This window comes from Aulostomus chinensis, chromosome 17, assembly GCF_037954235.1.
Source record: "Aulostomus chinensis isolate RoL2024-O1b breed Wild chromosome 17, RoL_Achi_v1.0, whole genome shotgun sequence".
Classification (NCBI taxonomy): domain Eukaryota; kingdom Metazoa; phylum Chordata; class Actinopteri; order Syngnathiformes; family Aulostomidae; genus Aulostomus; species Aulostomus chinensis.
In genome coordinates this window covers 4260619-4283356 of record NC_141336.1, presented here as the reverse complement: position 1 = coordinate 4283356, position 22738 = coordinate 4260619, and the positions used below count along the sequence as shown (strand labels likewise).

Genomic DNA, 22738 nt, shown 5'->3' with positions numbered 1-22738 from the left:
TAGGTGCAGTCTTTCATCCATTCGTCACAGGTGCAGTATTTCATCCATTCATCGCAGGTGCAGTCTTTCATCCATTCGTCACAGGTGCAGTCTTTCATCCATTCGTCATAGGTGCAGTCTTTCATCCATTCGTCACAGGTGCAGTCTTTCATCCATTCGTCACAGGTGCAGTCTTTCATCCATTCGTCATAGGTGCAGTCTTTCATCCATTCGTCACAGGTGCAGTATTTCATCCGTTCGTCACAGGTGCAGTATGACCCACTACCTCCTTGCCTTCACATTCGTATTCAGTACTTTCAGCTTCACTGTTTATATAGTTTTGCTCGTTATATTTTGCTCTTTAAGTACTTGATATTTTATACTTATTAGGTTCTTAAACTGGAACCTGAGTCCTAATTTTGCACCATAAACTTGTAAATGTGAACTAGCATGACAAAAAAAGTTCCTTGAATCCTAGAAAAGTAAAAATACAGATGCTACTTGCAGCAAATGAGAACGTTGCCGAGATGACTTTTCCCTCAATTTAGTCTTACAGACAGGAAGTGGGGCCTGAAAGCTTTGCTCCTGACGTTCATGGCCACCTCTTGTAGCTGTCAGGCACTCAGGCTTGCTGTCTGTAAGGGTATTTGGTCCTTGTCAGCCCACTCAGACCAGTGAGTCAGCTTTACTGGGCGCATGTGAACCCGGAACAAACTCAGACCCCACTGAAGTCAATAATCCCCCGTTACGGTTCACTAATCTGTGCATTGTGAACACAAAGCTCTCCAGGTTCACTTCACCCCGGCCCCTGTATTATGGCCCTTGAGGTTTGCCATACATGGGGTCACATGGCCCAGGGAAGCTCAGCGCTCCAAAAAAGGCAAATAAAGCTGCAGCCATCTTGTTCCAAGTGAAAATTACCCATAATCCCAAGGTCTGAGCTCCAGATAGCGTGAACAGGAAGAGGATTGAGGTCCCATCAGTGCTGAAGTGGTCCAGAAAGAGATCCAAGTCCTCATTCAAATGAACTGACGACGTGAACACAAAAAGAACTTAGTGTTGGTCCAGCTCTGAGAGAGGACTACGCGTGTGAACACCCTGCGACGAGACGGAGAGCCTGATGACCAGGAAAACATCGGCGTGAACAATTAAAACTGGACGAGAAGGAGTAGCGTGTGAGAGGAGCGAGCCGGAGGTGGAGGGGGTGCAAGTTCAACCACTTTTTATTGCACGATTCAACAGACATGAGATCCTGCGCAAAAGTGTTTCAGCACTGCATCGAGAAAACAAAACAAAACAAAAAACTGAATAAAAAAAACCCACAAGATGTCAAGAGATTGTATATTTACAATAGATGAATCACTATTAGCACTTATACATTATGTACAGATTAGTCTCTGGTTTACTAGGACAGTAGTTACAGAGTGGAACCCCTAACACACGTTACACTTCAGTTCTACAGGGAATTACAGTGCTTACAAAAACGACTGGCAGGACTACATTCACGCGACACAAATCAAGGTTAGGACGATAGTTAGGTAGGAAAACAAATGAAACAAAAGTACTCGTACAAGACTCGCTGCACCTCAGGACTGGACTTGTCCCAGTCACACATCCTGGAGAAAACAAAACACTATAATTAACAAAACAAAAAAAAAAAAGATTAGAAGCTGCAGCCTCTCGTGTCTGTACAACTCAAATCTGGTCGTTTGGAACCGTTTCACTGAGATCTGAAGATTAAAAAGGCAGAGCCGAGCTGCCGGTTTGGATTCACACTGAAGCTGAAGCTGAAGCTGAAGCGACCACGTTTCAGGAGGAAGATCCTGATGAAGAAGAGATTTGGGAAATGAACGCAGCTGCTCTCTGGTGGAAGACTTGGCCTGCAGCCGGTTCATCAGCAGAGCTTCACGCCTGCTTTGTCTGCTGAAGGGTCAACGAGCGATGATAGGTTTTGGCTTCGTGTGGCAGCGTGAGAGAGCAGCGACGAGCATTTCACTCCCTCTCCTCCTCTGACGTGTGTCAGCTTGAGAACAGCAAGAGCTTCTAAAGTGACAGATACAACATGCAGATGTCACTGTGGGAGAGCAAAAAAAGACCAGCTTGTGCGTTTTCATGTACTTGACTTCAGCGGATCACCAGGATTTCGGGAGGGTTTAACAGCTCGTAATTCGGCGGCCATTTGAGGACTGTTCGGCTCTGATCTCGCCACTTTCACGCGTACGTCGGCCAGAGACCTTTAAGAGGCAAAGTGATCAAACATAAACTGCACAGAATAGGTTGTACTACAGATTTGTTGGGCCTAAGAGTTTTTTGAGAAAAATAAGTTGGACGTTAACATGAACACTGGAGCGATATTCCATCCATGAAGTATCACCTGTCTATCGGTGACTCACGGCCACATGCCTGAAGCTGGAAGCTACCGGAGACCAAAAATGAGCAGCGGCAAAGCACGTGTGCCTGGACTCTCCAAGTCTTTAGAGCACACCAGATGTCCCGTTGTTTCCTCGGTGATCTGGCGTGTTTCAGCTCCTTCTGTTTCTTTGAGGTATTCACCGGAGTACGTTCCAACAGTTGAAGGTCTATCGCAGGTTTTAGATAGCAAGCGTGCTGGAACCGACGACAGGCCGCAAGGGAGCTGAATAACAAGCTTTCACTGCTTCTGAAGTGTTCAGTACACATCAAAAGTTAATAAAACCCGACCTAGTTAGTGTGTCACCCTGTGGTAGTTGGCAGGCACTTCTATTTCTGCGTGGGAGCGGTCGCTGAGTACTGAATAGAAGTACTGACTACAGCAAACTCAGGACTCTGCCACCTGGAGGTCGCGCTGTACGTCCTGGAAAGATCAGGATTTAGACTGACGCGCAAGCTAGTGATGCTCACAGTTTCAGATTCAGTTTTTAGCTCAAATATCCAAGTGTGTGTGGGGTTTACTGGATGTGTTTGAGAGTCAACACCAGCAGATGAGAGCTAAACACCGTTTCATCTCCAGCAGCTTCCAGCGCGTATGAGGCTTGTGTTCAGGGAATTCACCCAGACGTCACGACTTCAAGACGTACACCGGCGAAGAGGAAGGATCACTTCTGGCTGAGGAACCCCAGAGCTCGCAAGTGGAGCTGAGTGTGTAGATCAGAGCGGGTCGATCTCCGGTCCTGAACGGCCATCGTCCACCAGCTCGACCTCCCTAACACCTCGTGTCCAGTGAAGCCTACAAGCCAGCGTTACATTTGTCTGTTGGTAAAGTGTTAACATGCAAGACGCAGTTTCCAGACGATAAAACCTCCTGAGGATTAAAACATTTGAGGTGTGCCGGTGAACTATTGGTCAATAAAAATGTCAAGCCAGGGACGCTGCGAGGCCTGGGACTACAAACAGCATGATCCTTGGATTCATGTTAAACTAAATGTTTGTAACCTCACATATTAGAGTGGAATATAAACAGCACCTTGAGGGTGGGACTCAGACAACCGCTGAAGACGATGGCCGTCTTCCTTCACTCCTGTTGCTCAGTGCGGCGCAGAGAAACCCTCTCAATAGTGTTCATGTCTCTCTCTCTTTCTCCAGACAGGCAGGTCGTTTGGGACGCCATCTTTCAGCTGGTACAACGAAAGAAATCATTTCAATCTAGAAAGTTAAACTGATCTAAACACAAAATAACAGCAAATTGCCTACAGCTCGATGTAACCTAGGGCTACGAGTAGTAGTAGAGAGGCCGATCCATAGTGTCTTCCATATTACATCTGGCATATTTATATATATATATACTATATATAAAAATAAAAACAATCCATTTGGCAGCCTGTTTGATGTTTTCCAGTAATTATACATTTGGTCTTTGATATACACATATATAGAAATAGCTATAAAACTCTGATGTTCAAGGCGGCGGGGGCGGGACTGAGCTGAGATTCAAGTTAGCAGACGGTGACACGACGCTGCGAGGTGCTCAGTTTACCTTCCGGCAGGTTCCGTTCCTTCTCTTATCTAGTTTCTTTTGCTATTCTAAAAACAAAACAAAACAAAACACCACAAAGAAGGCAGTTTGGTAGGTGGAGCTTCCCTGACCGGCACTCTCGCTGCTGCATTGTGCTTTACCACAGGTGGGTTTTGCCTCAGTGCACAAAAGAAAACCTGAAAATGTTTAAAAAAAACCCCAACAAAACAAAGAACCCAAACAGTAAAATGTGAAGAGTTTGCGTGGCGAGCTTGAGGCCGGAGATCAGCGGCGTTCCCTGATGACGAAGTTGTACAGTGCCTCGGTTTTTGTGATCTTGAAGACATAAGTGGGGTTTAGATCGTTCATCAAGAGTCTCTTTTGGTCTTAAGGCTCTCGGAGGGGTCAGGTGTTACTTCAGGCTTCGGCCGCTTTCCTCTTGGAGCTCTTGGGTTTGGCCTCAGCTTTGTACGTCTTCCTGGAGCCTTTAGGGGGCCTGCTGACACTGGCTGCTGTCGGCGTCATTTTTGTCTCTGAGGCGTCCTCCGGACCCTGCTTAGCTGCTGCCTCCAGCTCATCATGCTCCAGGCAGCACAGCTGTCCTGTCGGGGGCCAGGGACGCAGCGTCCCCTCCTGGTGAGCCTTGCAGAAGGAGTTGGGGCAGAGCTGACAGAAGGCCTCCGAATTCTTCCCGCAGACGTCACAGTGGTGCCACGGGCAGTCCCAGCGCCCTGGGGGAGGGAGGACGGATCACATTAGCTGTTTTAGCACACAGCTGTTTGATGTCAGATCAGCCATTTCCTTGCTTTTAGGTGTCATCAGTCTGAGATGTATTGAGTGAGGCTTGATGAGTCACACACTCCACCTACACCTCAGAGGTACAGTCACACTTCAACACTCAAAAGGCAAGATTGTGCCTTCATCACACACCAGTGCTGACTGTCAAACAGCTTCAGAAGCTTGATGATTCTGGAAGGTCCATCAAAACTACAAAGTTAGACTGTTCAGGGCTCAAGCACAGACCGGTCTACAGCCCGACTGAAAGGCAAGGAATTACTTTCCCCATTCGGTCCCACACCTGGCTGAACTCATGGTCCTGGGTATACTGAGTTTGGCACCCCTGATCTAGAGCGCATTACAGGTATCTAGGTGAGGAGGAGTGATGAAGACAACCATCTGCGTAAAGTGATGTTTCTTACCGAAGGGTCTCTTGGACAGGTTCAGGCAGGACAGGTGGTAAGCTTTGGTGCAGGCCTTCTTGCCGCAGAGCACCAGCTGCCCACCGTCACCACAGCGGAAACACTCGTCATCAGACTTCTTTCCCTCCGTTCGCCTCCTCTTATACTTTCGCTTCACCCTCTTTCCTTTTGGCTCAGCTGTTTGGCCGCTGGAGTTCTGAAGAGGAGACACCAGGGAGACAGAATCTGATCAGTTATGCAGGCAAAGCCTGATTTCTCAGGACTTTTGACAGATATTGGTTAGCACTTCCAACCCATAACCATTCATAGTGCTACGCTAACTAGCCGTCAGACCATTTTTGATGGTCTCAGCTCCCTACAGCACAGAGGAGAGAAGAGTATCTCTCTTCCTCTGTGGTTCTGGGGTCCATGCACAATAAAGTGTAAAGACAGTTTCCCTCAAATATCAATTCTGCTGACTTCTAACTTAAAAATGCTCACTAGATGCTCACCTTTGGTCGATCACCAAGAAATCCACTGCAGTTCGGGGCACCGCAGCGACAGACCGTCTTCTCATTGCCAAGGCAGTCCAGGTTGTAGTTAAATGTCAGCTCAGTCCCTGCAAACAAAAACACATTATTTGAGTGAAAAAAAGAACCAAAACCCCAGAACACAAATAAAACTTTTTGTGTAATTACTAAAATCCATGAAACAGAATGGTGCATTTTCATCATGACATGTAGTGACAGAGTGTTTCATGCTGTGTAGCAACCTGCTGGGATGTCACAGACAGCAAACAGGCCGACCCGCGTGTCGCCGTTCACTGTCCACTTCTGTGTCTCACAGTTGGGCTGGCAGCTGTGGTTCATGAAGCGAGAGAAGTTTCCCTTTGGGCCTGCGTCGATGATTCGGTCCTTCAAGGCAAAAACACAACGAGAAGCTAAAACCAAATCATTTTTCAACTTTTAACATTTCACCCAAAAAGCATTTTTCGCCTTCAAGTATTCGTAAATAGGTGTGGAGCTCACAATGACTGTTTTTCCCCCTCTTGGGTAAAGTTACTTCTTTGTGATTCCAGAATGCAGAAAGAGCCAGCCACGAAGCTAACAGAGACCGACCGCTGACAACAGCAACCACAACAAAATAACAGCAAAACTGCTCAAAAATATCTGTTCAAACGCCGTCAAACAGATGAATTCAGGAAACCCATGTGTGAGTGCTTGAATATCGCTTTAGAAAACAGCTCTGAGGCTCTGCTTGTAGTATTGACTACTGTGATGTTACAGTCAACTGTCATGCAACATTCCCAATGCAATACCATGTACTATTATAGCTCCCAGTTGAAATGGAACTGCTGAGAAAACAGCAGCCCGAGACACTGCAGAGCCGCGCGCGCACACACACACACACACACACACACACACACACACCTTGTCAATTGTGAGCATGTAGAAGTCGGTGATGTTGTTTTCGTGGGCGTACTTTATCCTCGCCCTGCATTCATCTTCATCGATCAGCTCACCGATGTACTCGTTCACAAACTCACCCTGTAGGGAAACGGGGCGAGTTACAGGTTGGTAAATATTTGAACCATGTATCCATGCACCCATCCATCCATTTTCTATACCGCCTATCCTGTTTAGGGTCACGGAGGGGTGGAGCCTATACCAGCTGACATTGGGTGAGGGGCAGGGTTCACCCTGGACGGGTCGCCAGTCCACCACAGGGCCATCAGGGGTTCAGTATCTTGCTCAAGGATACTTGGACATGGTTACCAGGGGAAGAGAGGATCAAACCAGTGACCCTTCAGTTGCTGGATGGCCACTCTACCTCCGAGCCTCACTGTCCCTTGAACCATGTAGTAGTGTAATAAAAATCTTTCACAATCACTTCTATCCTAAACTGGAACAGATAAAGAAGCTCCAGATTGTCTCCAGACGATGCCCCACCTCTCTCACTATGGGAGCGGACACATCTGCACTGTGGCTTGTTCTCATCCTGTTACACAAAAGCCTGCAGCTTTTACCAGGAAGGACCCATCTCACCATCTACACTTGAGATGTGGTCACGCCATTTCTACTTAGAGGCATCACGGATTGTGCATCAGCACTTAATAAAGCAACAGCCACGACGGTGGATAGACTTTTTTCTAGACGTGTTTGTATATTTTTGTCATTTTCTTCTTCCACAACACTTAATAATCAAACAGCACAGCGAAATCACAGATTTCAATCTTTCCCATAAAATAGCCAAATGGTTATCTGGCTTTTTTGCACCGTTTCATACTTCTCATTTTCGATACAAAACAACTAATTAGGTGGTGAGCTAAAACGTTTATTTCAAATTTTCAAACTTAATGGTTAATAATGAACAACCCATATCTGTATCAGCTATAAAAAGCCTTGTGGGCAGGGCAACACCCAGGCACTACGTCTTAATGTGCAACTGCTCGTATTTTTTTTTTCTCAAATGAGGCAAAAACAATTGAGGTGCCGAATGTTTAGGGTTTTCTCCTCCCTGATGAACGTTCCTCACCTTCTTGATGTCCCGCAGTGAGATCAGACCCCAGCCCTTGCCAGCAGTCTTAATGATTTTGGTCTCTGGGTAGAGGCGTTTGGTGAAGTCCTGGTTACAGCAGCGCTCGCCACTGGGACACACCTGAGGGTGACACTCGTACTGCAGCATGCGGTTCAAACACTCCGATTCAAACCCACATGGCCTCTCGTCTGTTGGCTTGCAGTTACACTTGGGGATCTCGGAAATGTCCGCGGTGTAAACCTGAACCTTTCCAAAAGGTTTGTTGACCTGTTTTATTATCGTTTGTATTGAAATATGTGAAAAAGGAGACAACAACACGAGGCATGAAATTATCAGATCAAATGCATGTTCAATATTTATCCACAGGAAAAAAATTTTTTTCAGGGTTCATCAAGTAAACTATCAATTGCACTAACAGCAATGGTTTATCTGTAAAATAAAAGTAAATTGAGCAGAAACATGAAAATAGTAGAACAACGCGCCCGACCTTGATAAATTTGTATGGGGGTGGTTTCCGGTTGTTCTCCTGTGCTTCCTTGGCCTCCCGTTTCAATTTAATCTCCTTGAATCGAGTTTCTGCCTCCAGCAGAGCTAAGGGGACAAAAAAAAGCTCTTTATGAATATTTGTGATGTTTTATTATTTACCATTTGCGCAGCGCCTTCATAACGTGTTTTTCTTGAGCATCTCATTACATATAATCTACACCTGAAGAAGGGTAACACCCATTGAGAAGCGCATTCCTCAGAGGTGGTCTTGGTCTTTACCGTTCTTAAAGACTTTGCCAATACTGGTCCTCTGGTGCTTGCTGCCACGGTCTCCTTCCATGTAGGGAAACACTCGCCCCTGGTGAGTCCAGAAGTAATCTTTGGAGCCGAAAAAGAAGACGGGGAACTCTCCGATCTCATGGCGAAGGTGCTGGATGTTGGTGGGGATGTTTCTGGGGTGGTAAATCTCAGCGGGCCACCATCTTCAGAAAACAAGAGGAAGGAGTATGAGACATTCGGAGCAACTTGTGAAGCGCAGGTCACCTTATAGTGAGGGCTGGATATTGTCAGGGACCAAACAGTAAGATATAATTTCATCACAATTTATTGCAATATGATACATAATGCAATATTTGACTGCAATTCATAAGAAGGAGCTGATGCTACAACTTGCTGAGTACCACCTGGGTAGTTAATATGATGTACATCCCATTATATTCATAAATCAAACAAACCGTGTCAAAAATATTTCATTCAGTATTCTCCTTCCAAAATATTAGAATTCTATTTGCAAATTTGAAAAGTAGCTGGCATAACACCATACTGAAAAATGCAGTTCATCTGATCTAGCTGTGCAGCAACACCTACAGGAACGAAGGATTTAGAAAAAAAAGTATCAACACTAGGTTCTGGGATGCTTACATGGTATCGGGGTATGTGATTTCATTGCACAGGCCTATAGACTTTGGGTGGGAAAAAGGTTAAAAAAAAAAAAAAAAGCAGCTTCATCTGCAAAGAGCAAATGAGTGGATCATTTCTCACCTGTATGTTCCCAGTTTGACCCAGATGATGTCTCTGTATTTGGGCTTTTTGCCAGCCCGGCAGTCGTTGCAGAACCAGCTCCCATCAGGCATAGCAATATTCAAGCAGTCGGGGTGAAAAGCTGCAGGACAAGACTCGCAGCACAGCAGCTGTCCTCCTGCAACCCAAGTGACAACAGATTAAGGCTGACATATTCCTTAGCAGTGTTTGACCAGCAGCCAAAAAACTGCCACACACCTGCTTGTTAAATCAATAAATGCTGCTGTTCTGTGTGTGCTGGCTGTGAGGCTGATTGGAATTAGTGTTATGGCGCACACGACGATTAACAAACTAGCTGTGATTACATCCTCACCTTTTCTGGGTCAGTTTCATTTTCAGACAAGTTAAAATACAAGCTGCACTGAAAAAACATGCCCCGGAGCTACGGCAGTGTGTGACATCATCAGTACAGGGCTGGGACACTTTCTTCTGGTGAAGGCATCGAACCTTTAGAACAGACGAAGCACCAGCTGACGTTGACGTGACTGTGGTGGCTGTAGCCCTTCTTGGCATTGAAGTGGTTGGTGCAGACAATGGCGGTGTTGGTGATCATCTCGCTGCCAGCAGCTACGCACAAGTCACCGATGTGGTATGCAACAGGGCAGCGTAGGCACCGCATCAACCTCCCTGCAGCACAGAGCAAGAGACTAAATTTAATGTCTGTTCCCAAAAACAACGATGTCATGTATCACCTCCCTTCAAAAGTTTCATTCTAGATGTTTTTCTGTGACACCAACTTTCATCCGCCATCAATCTACATCTAACCATGTAAAACAGGTCCCATCTCTCACAGTCGATGCTTTATTCCAGTAGTCTAGTGTATCACCTTAAAAATAACAGCAGCAATGCTTTATTATTTTGTGGTTGTCAAAGCTGAAGGTTAAAGCCTTACTCTAAAAACGTTCTGATTGAAAGTGAAGCGCCTCTGTTGCTGGCTTGTTAGCAGCTGAGCTAACATCCCCCCATCTCCTGTTTGAGCTGTATAACACCACTTATTCACCCCTCTCCTGTTTATACTAATACTGTCTCCTCTGTCCTCACAGCCTATGATGTACTTGGGGTTATTCAAAAGCTGGACAAAAAAAATAAAGCATTTTCAATATTTCAAGGTAAGAGAATGACTGTATTACTGTGGCCTGTGACGCTCTGTAGGTCATATCTAAATCATATTTGTTATGGCCTTCACACAGCGGTGACAGGTGTTTTGAAAAGATTTTTAAAAAATGAAATTTCAGTGTCATAAATTTATCTCTGCTTTTTTCAGCTGTTTTTTTAAGTGCTATATAAACAAAGCTGAGTTAAGTTCTGTACATTTATAGGCAAAACAACAGAGACATTAAAAAAATTAAAAACACAATAAAAGAATAAATAAAAGCAAGCCATAAAACATCAAAACAAGAGTAGAGTCTCATGCAGGACTGAAGGCCAAGGAATAAAAATTGGGTTTTAAGAGGAGTTCTAAAAATGGACAGTGAGGAGGCTTGTCTAATGCGCAACGGTAGCTCATTCCATCATTTAGAAGCCGCAACAGAGAAAACTCTGTCCTGTGAGCCTCCGTTTGGACCTCGGTACCTCCAGGAGCAGCAAATCAGTTGACCTGAGGCGCCGAGCAGGAGTGGAGGGGTGAAGGAGCTCAGAGAGGTAAGAGGAGGCAAGACCATTTAAAAACAAATAAAAGAATCTTAAAATCTATCATCTATCAATTCAGTCACATTTTGCCAAAATCTATTTCAATTAAAATATCTTAAATCCTTGTAACAGCCAAAACTGATACATGGGATTCCTTCCATTGATTTTTTTTTTTTTTTTTACTCCCACAAAAAGGACTGTCAACTTTCTTAATAAGAAATTCATTTTGGTGCATGCCATTGAATGTGGGACTTGGGAATAACTGACCTTTGACACGGTAAAGCGTAGCAGAACAGTTCATTCTAATTGTTATTTCAAATTAGCAACTTGGGCAGGATCGGCAAGCTTGGGCTCACTCACCTGACATCAGAGCAAATAGAGCAGCAGCACACTGAGAAGTTTAGCAGAATTCACTTTTCATAAATGTTTTAAGTTGTGTCATTAAACGTCCATTTCCTTTCAGGTAATTTGTGATTGATACATCTTTGAGAGCTACTCCCACCTCTTACCCAACCCTCTAACCAGCCCTCCATACCACGACAAATGATAACATGTTCGGTAGCTCTAGAGCAGGGGTGACAAACTGGTCCAGTAAAGGGCCGTGTGGCTGCAGGTTTTCATTCCAACCGAGCAAAAGCAACACCTGATCCAACAAATGAGCTGTGTGGACACAGTTTGGTTGATTTAAGTAGAATCAGGAGTTACTTTTGGAATAAAAACCTGCAGCCACACGGCCCTTTACTGGACCAGTTTGTCACCCCTGGTCTAGACAATTTAGACTATCTAGACTTCCAATATACAATAGAAAGCATCATTTTTCGCCTCACATCCATGCCTTTCACTGTGAGACTGAACTGAGACTCAACCTAACCCTTCCAAAAGTTTGATCCCATATTGAGCTGACTGAACTCAAGACCGTGAAGTGACTCTGATTGTAAAGAAACAGTAAAAACTGAAGAGTACATGGCTCCTCACCCTTGGTGGACTTGTGCTTGGTGCGGCAGCCATAGTGGCAGCTCAGGCAGGTGTGCAGTGGGCAGCGGAAGCCCTTGTTGTCAAACACAGTGAGGGGGCTGAGGCGAACGCATGATTCATGATAAAACTTGCCACAGTGCGTGACATGGCAGCGACGCACATCGCCGTCCGACTGCTTACAGGTGAAACAAGAGTGAACTCCTAACAGAGGAAAAAAACAACAATGCTAGTCAGGGAAATTTAACAAAAGAACATAAGTCAATGGTCAACTCTTAGAAATAATATGTGCACACAAAGAGATAAGGTGGCAAGTTAGATGTGAACTGATGACAGGATCCTTTTCCTAAACAACATCGCAACTCACAAAGTAAACAGTAGAGCTGCAGTGTTCCAGTCCACATAGTCGAGCACTTGTCTTGCTCCCACGGGATTTAATCCACCATTGTCATGAAACAACTCTTCAACTGTCATGGTGCCATTTTATCAGAATCAATTTGCATATTCTATTTCTACTTAATTCTGATTCTTGCTTTAAATCATAAAAAAAATCCTGAACTTGCATGACTGTATCAATAAAACTAGCCACTGAATGGTTGCTGTCTTTTCAATCTCATCAACCGTAATACCAATCAAGCTGGACCAGTCATTGACTACATTTACATGGGCAGGTTTACAGGTTCCGTGCATGGCATTAAATAAATAAATACATACATACATACATACATACAGGAACTTTTCCCCAGTTGCCTCCAATAAAGATAAGGCAACCATGGCATCCTTGGGGAAATCTTTGAACTTTACACAACGGCGGTGATGTCATAGCCTGTTCTTCTATGTGTTAACCCAAAATGCATTCTGACAGTAACTAATCAGAATTAATAGCGTGAGAGATAATTGATAGGAATACTAGATCTGAATGGTCAGTTCACTGTACTGATGTCTCCAATATGATGTAACATGCACACATCCTCCTGTGTGGTAAAACAGTTTGACTGTCGTACAAATAGCAAAATGTTGCAAAGACTCTTGTAGGACTTCATAGTGGGAAAGATGCATAAATGTCTACATCACACATCAGTAATGTGACTAAAATCAGAATATCCACATGTAATTCTTCAACTATTCAGGATATGTTTGTTAGAAAATGTTTTTCATGTGGAATGTAAGTATCGTCTTATTTAATTAGGTTAATATCAGAATGTTGCAATCCATGTAAATGCAGCCATTCTTTCTGGGCAGCATGGACTCCTCACCTGTGCTGCACTGCTGACACAGCAGCTTGTCATCAGGTTTGAGGGACAGACCCAGACAGGTGAGATGAAACATCCCACAACACTGGCCTTCACAGGGCACCAAGTCCTCGCCAGCCTGCTCGCACATCTGTAGGATCATACATCAACACATATGCAGTTTTAGTCCTTTGAAGATCACAAAGAGAAAAACATGGAGAACTGGGTTTAAACTGGGGGAAAAACACAAAAAAACAACTACTATTTTCTAGAGAAGACTGCATAGGAGGAATGGATTTTGACATCCTGCTATATTTCCAAGTGTCCTGTATGTTTAAAGAATTCTGAGTGAAATGCAACACCCACCTGGCAAACAAACTCCTTCTTTCTTTCGCCCTTCTTCGTCCCATCCAAGCTGTCACTTGGTGAATCAGGACGTCCTTCACTGCCAGAACCCTGCACCAATGATTAAGTGGTAATAGTTAATTCACAACTCATGTAAAAAGGAAGATTATGTTTATTGTATATGTCAACGTACAGAAAAACACAAATGAATGAGAGGCAACTCTCTCTGACCTCAGGCTCTGGACAAAGGGAGGACCGCCTCTTCTTCGCTTTGGGGGGCATGACTTGGCTCTCGCCATCCTTCTTCCTTTTCCTTCTCCGCTTTGGTTTATCTGCCTCTGGGTCATCTATGAAAAAGAAGGACACCAACCATGACAATCAGTTACTTCCAAACCATTAAAAAACAGATGATACAGACTTGAGAGTGAGGCTGTGGTATAAATTACAGATGCTTCAGGTGTGAATGTAACGGATGCTTTAGACAGTTTACCAGTGACTGGCGCTTTCAACTTTTTCAGCCACTGCTTCGTTTCTTTGACATCTTTGTCCATGTTCTTCCTCCTCCTCTGCTTTTTGACAGTTCCCTCTAAAGGTAAAGCCTGGGAATGTTTTTGGATGCAATAAAATGGAAGAGATGTGTTTATTCCACTGTTCATGGCGATCTTTCCGAAACCTTGTTTTGATCTCAGTATCTTTTGCATCAAAAATAGCTTTTCTGCATGGCATTACACTAGATAGAATTACCTGTTTTTCAGTGGTTTTACTCATTTTACGTCTCCTTTTGGGCTGCTGATCCTTGTCTGCTGTGGCATCCATAAGTGGCCTTTTCTTCTTGCGCTCCCTCTTAACTAAAATCAAAAGTATGTCAGAGTTTACATTTATGCAGCTTTTTATTAGATTAATTTAGAAACCTTTGTAAAAACATTGACTCCATTCAAAAACTGCAGCAAACCTATAAAGGGTCAAATTAGTCGGTTTTAAAAAACCAAAAACCTATTTCACTCTCAGCTTTGTCTCACCTTGTGGGTCTATATGTTTCATAAACATAGTGGGACATACTTTTAGCTTCATTACATTTCTGCTTGTGAAGCCCATATTCATTTTAAACTTCTGCCATGCTAAATAAATTATATAAAGGTATTATTACCCAATGATATGATCATCTGCATAATGAGAGCATTATATATTAAAAGCAACACACAGCAGTCTGGATGAACATTTTGGACAAATTGTCTCAAATCTCAGCATTATTGCCATCAAGGCCAAGTCACTTATTTGGTTATGAATTTTATTCAGTGTCCACAATGGCTAGTGTTGATTTGATGCCTGAGTTTCAGCTTTTTAACCAACCTGGAACCCAACATATTAACTGACATTGTTTGTTAAAGAAACCATCGATCACTTACTTGTATTTGTAGGGTCGGAAACATCGTTTGTTGCTAATTTTTTCCGTCTTCTAACAGTCTTTGTGGGCGACTGATCCTGTTTGGGCCGTCTCTTCTTCTGAGGTACAACTGATTCTGCTTGTGCATCTGGTGCAGAGGCGGTGGGATCCTATAAAATAAAAACAACCAAAGTAATTCATGATGCTATTAGAGGCCATTTTAGGATAAGACAATTGGTACTGTGATGAAGATTTTAAGTGCTATCAATATAAATCATAAATCTGCAGAGGGATGGTGCAGCTGGGTTCCTACATTGATCTGCAAATTCAGAACAAAAAAAAGAACTGAAAATGCTTCAAGTCACAAGCCTAAATAATACACCCAAGTGTGTGTTCCAAACCTGCGAGGCTGGCGGCAGATGAAATATTCCTTCAGAAGAAACAGTGTTGTTCATTTTCTTTCTTGACAGGGAATTTTTTAGATGTCCCTTCCCCCTTTTCTGCCATTCTCCCGTTTTGAGTTGGGGTCTGCGTACTTGTGTCTTTGTTTTCTCTGAAGTGCTGTCTTTAGTCTGGGGGGCTCCTGTGGGACCACCTTCAGGGCCAAACAACGTTGTAGGGATATCTGGACTCAGTCGTGACTGTGTCTCCTGGTCTGTCTCATTGCGTTGCACAGGCTTCAGCTTCTCCAGGATGTGTGGGTTCAGATGAGGCCCGTCATCATCATACAGAAATTTAAAGTTTGCCATGCGTTCGTCCAGCGTCATGCTGATGGCTTCCTTGGCCTGAATGACACCCATGTTCCACTGAGCCCGGAGTTTACGGGGCACAGATGGGGTGGTCTGCCCAACACAGTAACAAGAGTCAAAATATAGTAGCTTGATCATTATGTTGAAAGACACAACCAATAACAAATACACACATATTTCTTACACTGTGGGCCAAGACAGCCCTCCAGTCAGAAATGTGTTTTTTTCTTCTTTGTTATCAACAAGTTTCTACTCATACTCTTAATTTACAAGCAAAACAACAGACTTTCCATACTTTCCAGATTTGCAGTCTCAAATACACAGGAGGGAACCTTGTATAACACATTTTACAGAGGTACAGCGTCTTAATGTTGCAAGGCTTTTGAGTCAAGTCCCTTCCTCAACAGTACAACAGTAGTTTATAGAAGCAGCAGCAGAAGCATTATTACCTTTTTGTGGAGGACGCGTGAAGAAAGCTGTTTGTTTCCCAGGCTGAGCTCCTGGTACTGATTCTCACCAGTGAAAGACACAATGTTCTTCTCAAAGATGTAGCCTCTCTCCGGAGCATCTCCAAAATACTGGACGTGGTAAAGGGGGCCTGATCTTCTATTAGCTGTTAAAGACAACGAGAACAGATACAATTGAATGATTCTACATCCAAAATGGTAACTTATCCCACCACAAGCATAACGGCATAAAAGGAGTCACAGGACGGACATTACAGCAATACCCAGCTGGGACCTTCATCATGGGTGACAGACGGGGGGTGCAGATTTTTTTTGGTCATGTTTTTTTCTGAATTGGTGCATCTGGGTATATTTGGCACTACATAAATTTTGCCGTTTTGATAATGTATGGTATATTTCAGTCCAATCAGTATTTTCTGCTAGTAAAGTGTACGAGAGGAGGTGTCTCAGCTTACCATTCGGCTTTTGTTTGATGTGGTTGTTCAGTTCTGGGTCTGTGGTCACAATGCAGGGCCACCAAGGGTATCCTGACACCTTGGTCCACACCACATCACCAACAGAGTAATGCATCAACAATGGAGACACTTCGGTGGTTTCTCCTGTTGATTTTGGGATGAGATTCGGCTAGAAAAGAGAGGAAAGAGTTTATGATTGACTACAAACAGCAGAATTTAAAACAATTCCTTACCGGTAAAGTTCCATTACTTTTCCACACTTGTGAGGAAAATTTTTTAGAACTGTACATTCTCAAAAATGTCTGTTTACACATAAAACCATGAAGTTATCAAAATCTGCCAGAGTATATCTAATTAAACTAACAATCTACGTTGTTTATCCATCCACTTCCTATACTGCTTATACGTTAAGGGTCACGGAGGTGCTGGAGCCAATCCAAGCTGACATTGGGCGAGATGCAGGGTTCACCCTGGACAGGTCATCAGTCCATCGCATGGCCATGAGGAGCAATTAGGGGTTCAGTATCTTGCTCAAGGCTACTTGGACATGGTCACCAGGGAAGTGAGGATCAAACCAGCGACCCTTCAGTTGCAAGACAGCCACTCCACCTCTGAGCCATGCTGCCCCTTCTGTGTGGTTTAATACACCATAAATGGGTTTTAAAGTACAACAATATGACATGAGTGATTTTTCCTCAATCAATTTAAATAAATATACTCAAAAAAATTCAGGTGGTTTCCATTTCCTATTTTCTGGCTTTTATTAATTACCACCAACATCTCCAGGCATGGAAATTGCCATTTCTAATTTAGCTTCTAGATTTTTCATGACAGTTTGCACCTTGAAAAAGCCAAATGGGGGCAACATTTGTTCCTTCCTCAGATCAGTTAATTTGCAGACCATATTTCACTGTCTGCAGAAGGAGGCCATTCACTGTTTTTGAATGAGGCAACGGTAGCCATACTGATGCAACTAGTTACTGACAAGTTGAGGGATGGGTCATTGCCTCATCGGAACAGGTCCGCTACATGGACTAACTGCTAGATAAATTTCAAAGCAGACATGGCAGTGGGCCATTTCAGAGGTTTGTAAGCCAGCAACAGAATCTTTCCGATATGTTCAGCAGCTTGAGAATAAAAAGCTCAACATTGCCATGCTGTAGCAGATGAACAAAGAAAAGAAATAAATTATCAAACTAATCTGGCAGGCCAGAGGTCAATGCTGGAGGGACCCCTTTTGGCCCATGGGCTGCCTATTGCTGACCACTGCTCTTAGGTGTCAGACCAAAATGTACAATTAGTTCTGCATCATACACTTATTTTAATTATAAATTAATCTGTGGAATTTTTCAGGATTAATTGACTAAGTTTTTGGACCTTAAAATAGTACGAATTTTTTTTGGAAAATGCTCATCACAGCTTCCTCGACTCCAAAGAGATGTATTCAAATTGCTTTCTCTTTCATCCAACATTCCAAAACCCCAAGACTCATTTTCTTCTGTAAATTACATAAAAAGTTTGAAATATACGACTTATTTTCTTTCGCTGGACTTATAGTTTCTGATAGACTTTGAAAGACAGTAGAAAAACAGGCATAGCTCTGCAATATATCAGTTGTATATCGATGGCCCTTTTGTCTCAGCACCATCTGTCAATGTATCTGTAACTTTTGTGTTTATCTTCATCTCTACATCAACGCTGACAAAACATATCTCCAGCTTCATCAATGACAAAAGCAGAAATAAAATCAAAACCTCCTCTGCTGCTTCAGTTGCCTCTACAGTGAGAATGCCATCAAGTGTCCCCATGGCGACGGGAGAAGAACTGATGTTTGGTAGAGGTTTGGGTTTGTGAGGTCTCTCCCTCCTCTTCTTCATGGGTCCAGATTTTGTATCTTCAATGGCTGTTGACAAACTGGTCCCACTGGCACAGCATGTCTCTAAAAGAGGCGGCTTGACCACCTGGGGTATCGTTACCTTCAGTTCAGGTTCACTATGGGGAGTACAGTTGTGCTGATGGGTGCCATTCGTAGCTGGGGCTTCAGCACCTTTACGCATAGGTGCCTCAGGGGGAGCACAAATCTTGGGCATTGGGTCTTGATCTCCATTTAGCACACGAGAAGTGAGGTCTTTGAGCCTCTCATGGCTGTGGTTGTTATGAGCAGACATCTTCTGTAAGACACCGTCTTGTAGTGTGGCAGCCAGCTGGGCAGCAGCTTTGTCCATTAGCAGAGAAGGGTCGCTGCTCATGTCCCCACGGCCTTTACGCACACTAAGGGACTCTGGCGGCTGCTTCATGCTGATTGGGTTGGCTGGCTCAGGCATTGAAGGCAAGGAGCTACCTTTGCTGTCCATCCCATCTATCCCCCGCCACGCTCACTGAGCTGCAGGAAAAATAACACACAGACAAACCCCTCACCTCACAGCTTCAATCTGAGAACACTAGAAATCATGCATTTGATCTTTGATACTGTGGTTGCACCATGTTGCACTGATATCTGATATGGCATAACTGAGTATGAAGATACTTACTGATGTGGATATTATGTGCATGAAAACAAGTTAATGATATTCACATTTTTCATGCAACGGAAAACACATGAAACCTTGTGAAATTAAAAAGTAATACTTTCATATTCTTGAAACACTGAAAAAGCCCAGAAAGGATATTTCTCCAGAGGCAGAATAATATCAGATATTCATCTTTTTTTTTTTTTATAAAAAATCATATTTTTTTAAGATCAGCAAGATATCAACCCAGTTTTGCCAAAGTCAACACAATACAGTAGTTATGATTTACAGGCTTTTCAGAATGTTTTGGGAATGAAGATAATTATTATATTTACAAATGGCAATATTTGTATGTACTTTTCCATGAGTACAAAATATCAGTATAAAGATAAACTTGTCTTTATACAGATAATAACAGCACAACTATTGCCTATCAGGCAATTTGGTGGTAAAAATATCAACATATTTGATCCTTGCAACAATCCAATATCTACATCCCTAATATTTATAGAATCATCTGCTAAATCTGGACTCCTCCATTAGTAAATTTGTAAAAACCTATTTTGTGCTGTGAGTCCCGAACATATCTTACACATATACACAAAATGGCACTGGCTAGTTCCAGTGGAGCATGCAGGGAGCTTGAGGGGCGACAGAGAAACTGCACCTGTCACGAAATGTTCCAGTTGTGTAGTCTGGGAGCTTTTAAGGAAGTCAGGCGACTCAATTTACCAAAAGTCTAATAAAGCGGCATACCTCTAAATAATAGTACTATACTCATGACTGACTGAAAACCTAAACCACACGTCCATCCTGCTCATTTAAGCGAGATGAAATAAAGCCCTTTCACGATTTCATCTACTCATACGGAAAAAAAGACCCTGGACGGACGGAACCTCTCTTACCACGGTGCTTCCAAGTTGGCTATCGCCTGGTAAAGAGACCGGCTAGCTGCTAGCTAAAGTAGCGGTGTGGAGAGAGCAGGCAGGGGGCTCCGCCGCATGCAGCCAACGTCCAAAGAGTGGCTAGCTGAGCCGCGTAACCAGCAGCACATCACCGGCTGGAAAAGCCGCGGAAATGGCAGCAGCTGACAAGTCAGAGCACTCGAGTTGGGAGCCCGAGTGAATGCTGAAATTAAATGGATCCCCGTTCAGTTAACAACTGCAATGTGGGGTTCGTACACATTGACGTCCCTTAGCTCAATCAAAGTATTACAGCAAATCAAAAGGCACTTGTACAATTCGGTAGAGGAGACGTTTAACAACCGTGCAGCCACTTGAGTATACAAATCCGAGCGATTCCCCAACTTTAGCTGGCATTTATCTCATCACGTCATCCATGAGACGGGCTTCGACTATTATCTGAAGCGGAAGCCATGATGTAGGGATCTCATGGATTTCAGCCATGGACAAGCGGTCAAGCATGATCCCATACCTCACAGCCCCATCTCTGTGATTGCTAGTCAGCCATTAAACGTATTCCAGCGCATAGACACAGCCGCCACCCAATTGCTAAATACATTTAACCGGTATACAACTCCAACTAAACGACCGCATAAACACCAGTAAAGACGTTGGGGCAAAGTTGGACGGTTGCCGTTGTCAGTTTAACGTGTTTAGCTTTGCCTTTCATTAATATACTCGGTTTGTAGGCGCCATGACAGCTCGTTTCAAAAATGCTAATCGTGCTAGCCAAAGCTAACCAGCGTACCATTGAAGAAGAGTTAAGCTGTTAGCTTACTGCTAACAGGTCCTCTCTTGGTAAAATGGATGGTCGGCCCAACCAAGTGCTCTTACAGCCGGTTAATATCCTAGGGTTGACAGCAACATGAAAGACAGTTTCTTTCTACATACCTGAACGATCTCCTCTCCGTCGTTAAAGGGAAAAAATGTCCGTATTCATCCTGTAAAGCGGAGGATTTCATTCAAGTCGAATCAAAGGCTTGCGGGTAACTCAAACTCTGAGGACAACCAGCGCGAAAAATACTCACTTCCGATTGGTCGGGAGCGGAGAGTGGATCCGACCGGTCCTTTCAAAAAACCAACCGTAGGAAATAGCTGACCCCGGTGTCTCCCGTCTGTTTTTACATCATTTAACAACATTTACAAACCCTCATATTCATGACGACTCGTCTTTATAGCCGCCTTATGTCAGTAACTTTCTAACAACAATAATCCTTCACCGGTTTGAATGCGGTGCCTTCACTTGCAAGCATGATTAATGTAGCTGAGTAATTAAAATCAGGTTCGCATTGAGCTCGACATTACTACGAACTCTAGGACATGAAAAAAGCCAGTTCTCTCAAAAGCCAACAGCTTTACGTTGTGATCATCATAACGATTATTAAACAGCAGTATTTTACGGAGAACCCGATTTGATGTTAAAGGCTATATAAACAAATAATGGTCAGAATTACAGCACAACTTTTTGACATTTAAAGCAAAAAACTAAACAACTCAAACATCCGTTTCTACTTTGATTTTTACGATGATTCGTCCATTTTTTTCCCCTATGACACATTTTTCGATCCTTCAGTTTACCAGAAATCAAGTGAAGCACGGACCAGCAGTACCGACAGTGGAAGGTAGGGGGAGTAAGTATGAACCAGTACAATTAACTTCCGGGAAACGTTAAAGAAAATAAAAGATTCTATCCTCAAGGAAATCCTGGGAGCAGTTCTCACGATAAGATCTTAGCTCTTTGGCCATGCTACTGACTGAAATCATCCAGGAATTACAGAAATAACCTTTCAGTGGGTTGTAAAATATACAGAGGATAAATACACAGCAGAGATATGGTGTGGATTATTTCGGCAGACCAACCAAACTGGACAAAAGGATATTGAGTGATAGCATTAGAAACTTGTTTTTAAGAATATTTAGGAAGCTTTCCATCAACAATGCTCTGTTTCACACTCAGACCTGGGAGTTGCCCTGTTGGCCCCTTACTGACCAGCTCTAACTGGAACAGCTGGGGGTCAAGTGTTTCCCAATGGGAGTAATGTGCATCAGCACCACCCACAGATATCCTGCTGATCTGCAGATTTAACAAGCCAGCTTGGGTCATGACCAAAAACCCTCATTAAAGATGCAAAACATGCAAAAGAGAAGAAAAAGACAAAAATCCTGTCTTGTTGTGTTGCCTGAGATTTGTTTTCCTGCAGCATTTGCTGCAACACTTTACTCGAATAAGTTAGCGCTCTGAGCTTCACTGTGTAGAAGGATGTATATGCAGACACTTTGCCAAAAATTTGAAAGCCTATCGTGGTCCAGTAATCATCATACAAATATCATCTTAAAACTTGAACCCTTCAACGCTTCAGAAGTTCGAGACAACTTTTGTTCCAAAGTTATATTTTGTGTAATAATAGTATATTAATGGTTTACAAGAGGTGCTCAGGCCTACGCTGTTTGTGCTCCTAAAATATGGAATTCCCTGCCACAGATTACTAAATCAATATCATCTATTTAAAAAGAAAGGCCGTCACTTCAATTACTCTATCTTTTTTCCATTAGGAGTAATTGTAGAATTGTTACTTTGTTGAATTATTGTTCTCCCATTTTATTCTTGTACATCATCAGAGGTGGTTCAGATATTTACAATCTGCTGTCTACTAAAAACATCAATAATGCAATCAAAAACCATCCCTTTGCCGAAATAATAAACTAATGAATTCGTATGAAGCTACTATATTTTTAAAGTAGAAATACGTCAGCAACATCGTACGGATCGTAGTTCAGAAAAAACAGGCTTTTATTTTTTAAACAGCAACCAGGAAGTTTACTGACCCCAGTTAGCTTGAA

The 22738-nt window shown here is 43.2% G+C and overlaps 1 protein-coding gene across 4 annotated transcripts; it reads right to left on the bottom strand.

Moving 5' to 3' along the window:
- Positions 1-1308: 1308 nt before the first annotated feature.
- Positions 1309-21516, bottom strand: nsd2 (nuclear receptor binding SET domain protein 2). 4 transcript variants are annotated; one of them, XR_015109727.1, is made up of 24 exons: positions 20926-21516; positions 20789-20838; positions 18180-18808; positions 16426-16594; positions 15953-16116; positions 15156-15596; positions 14777-14924; positions 14115-14218; positions 13861-13969; positions 13602-13717; positions 13392-13481; positions 13050-13176; positions 11797-11997; positions 9640-9819; positions 9154-9310; positions 8392-8594; positions 8114-8217; positions 7624-7893; positions 6519-6635; positions 5861-6002; positions 5601-5707; positions 5110-5305; positions 3422-4641; positions 1309-3184 (listed from the first exon to the last, which is right to left on the bottom strand). XR_015109727.1 is itself a non-coding variant. In XM_086182366.1 (23 exons), the coding sequence occupies exons 3-23, from the start codon at positions 18777-18779 to the stop codon at positions 4328-4330; spliced, it is 4059 nt and encodes a 1352-aa protein (XP_086038492.1). In that variant the 5' UTR covers positions 18780-18808; positions 20789-20838; positions 20926-21516; the 3' UTR covers positions 1309-4327. The 4 variants fall into 4 exon arrangements, 2 of the variants coding, with proteins under 2 accessions (XP_086038492.1, XP_086038493.1); XR_015109726.1 differs by having other exon boundaries at positions 1309-3572; positions 3932-4641; XM_086182366.1 differs by having other exon boundaries at positions 1309-4641.
- Between the last annotated feature and the right edge of the window lie 1222 nt (positions 21517-22738).

Excerpts from the sequence above, each read along its gene's own strand:
- nsd2 (XM_086182366.1), bottom strand. The coding sequence starts at position 18,779 with ATGGACAGCAAAGGTAGCTCCTTGCCTTCAATGCCTGAGCCAGCCAAC. Across the intron at positions 9,311-9,639 it reads GTGCTTCGTCTGTTCTAAAG|GAGGACAGCTGCTGTGCTGC; the intron begins GTTCGATGCCTT and ends CTTGGGTTGCAG. Across the intron at positions 5,306-5,600 it reads TTCTTGGTGATCGACCAAAG|AACTCCAGCGGCCAAACAGC; the intron begins GTGAGCATCTAG and ends TCTCCTCTTCAG.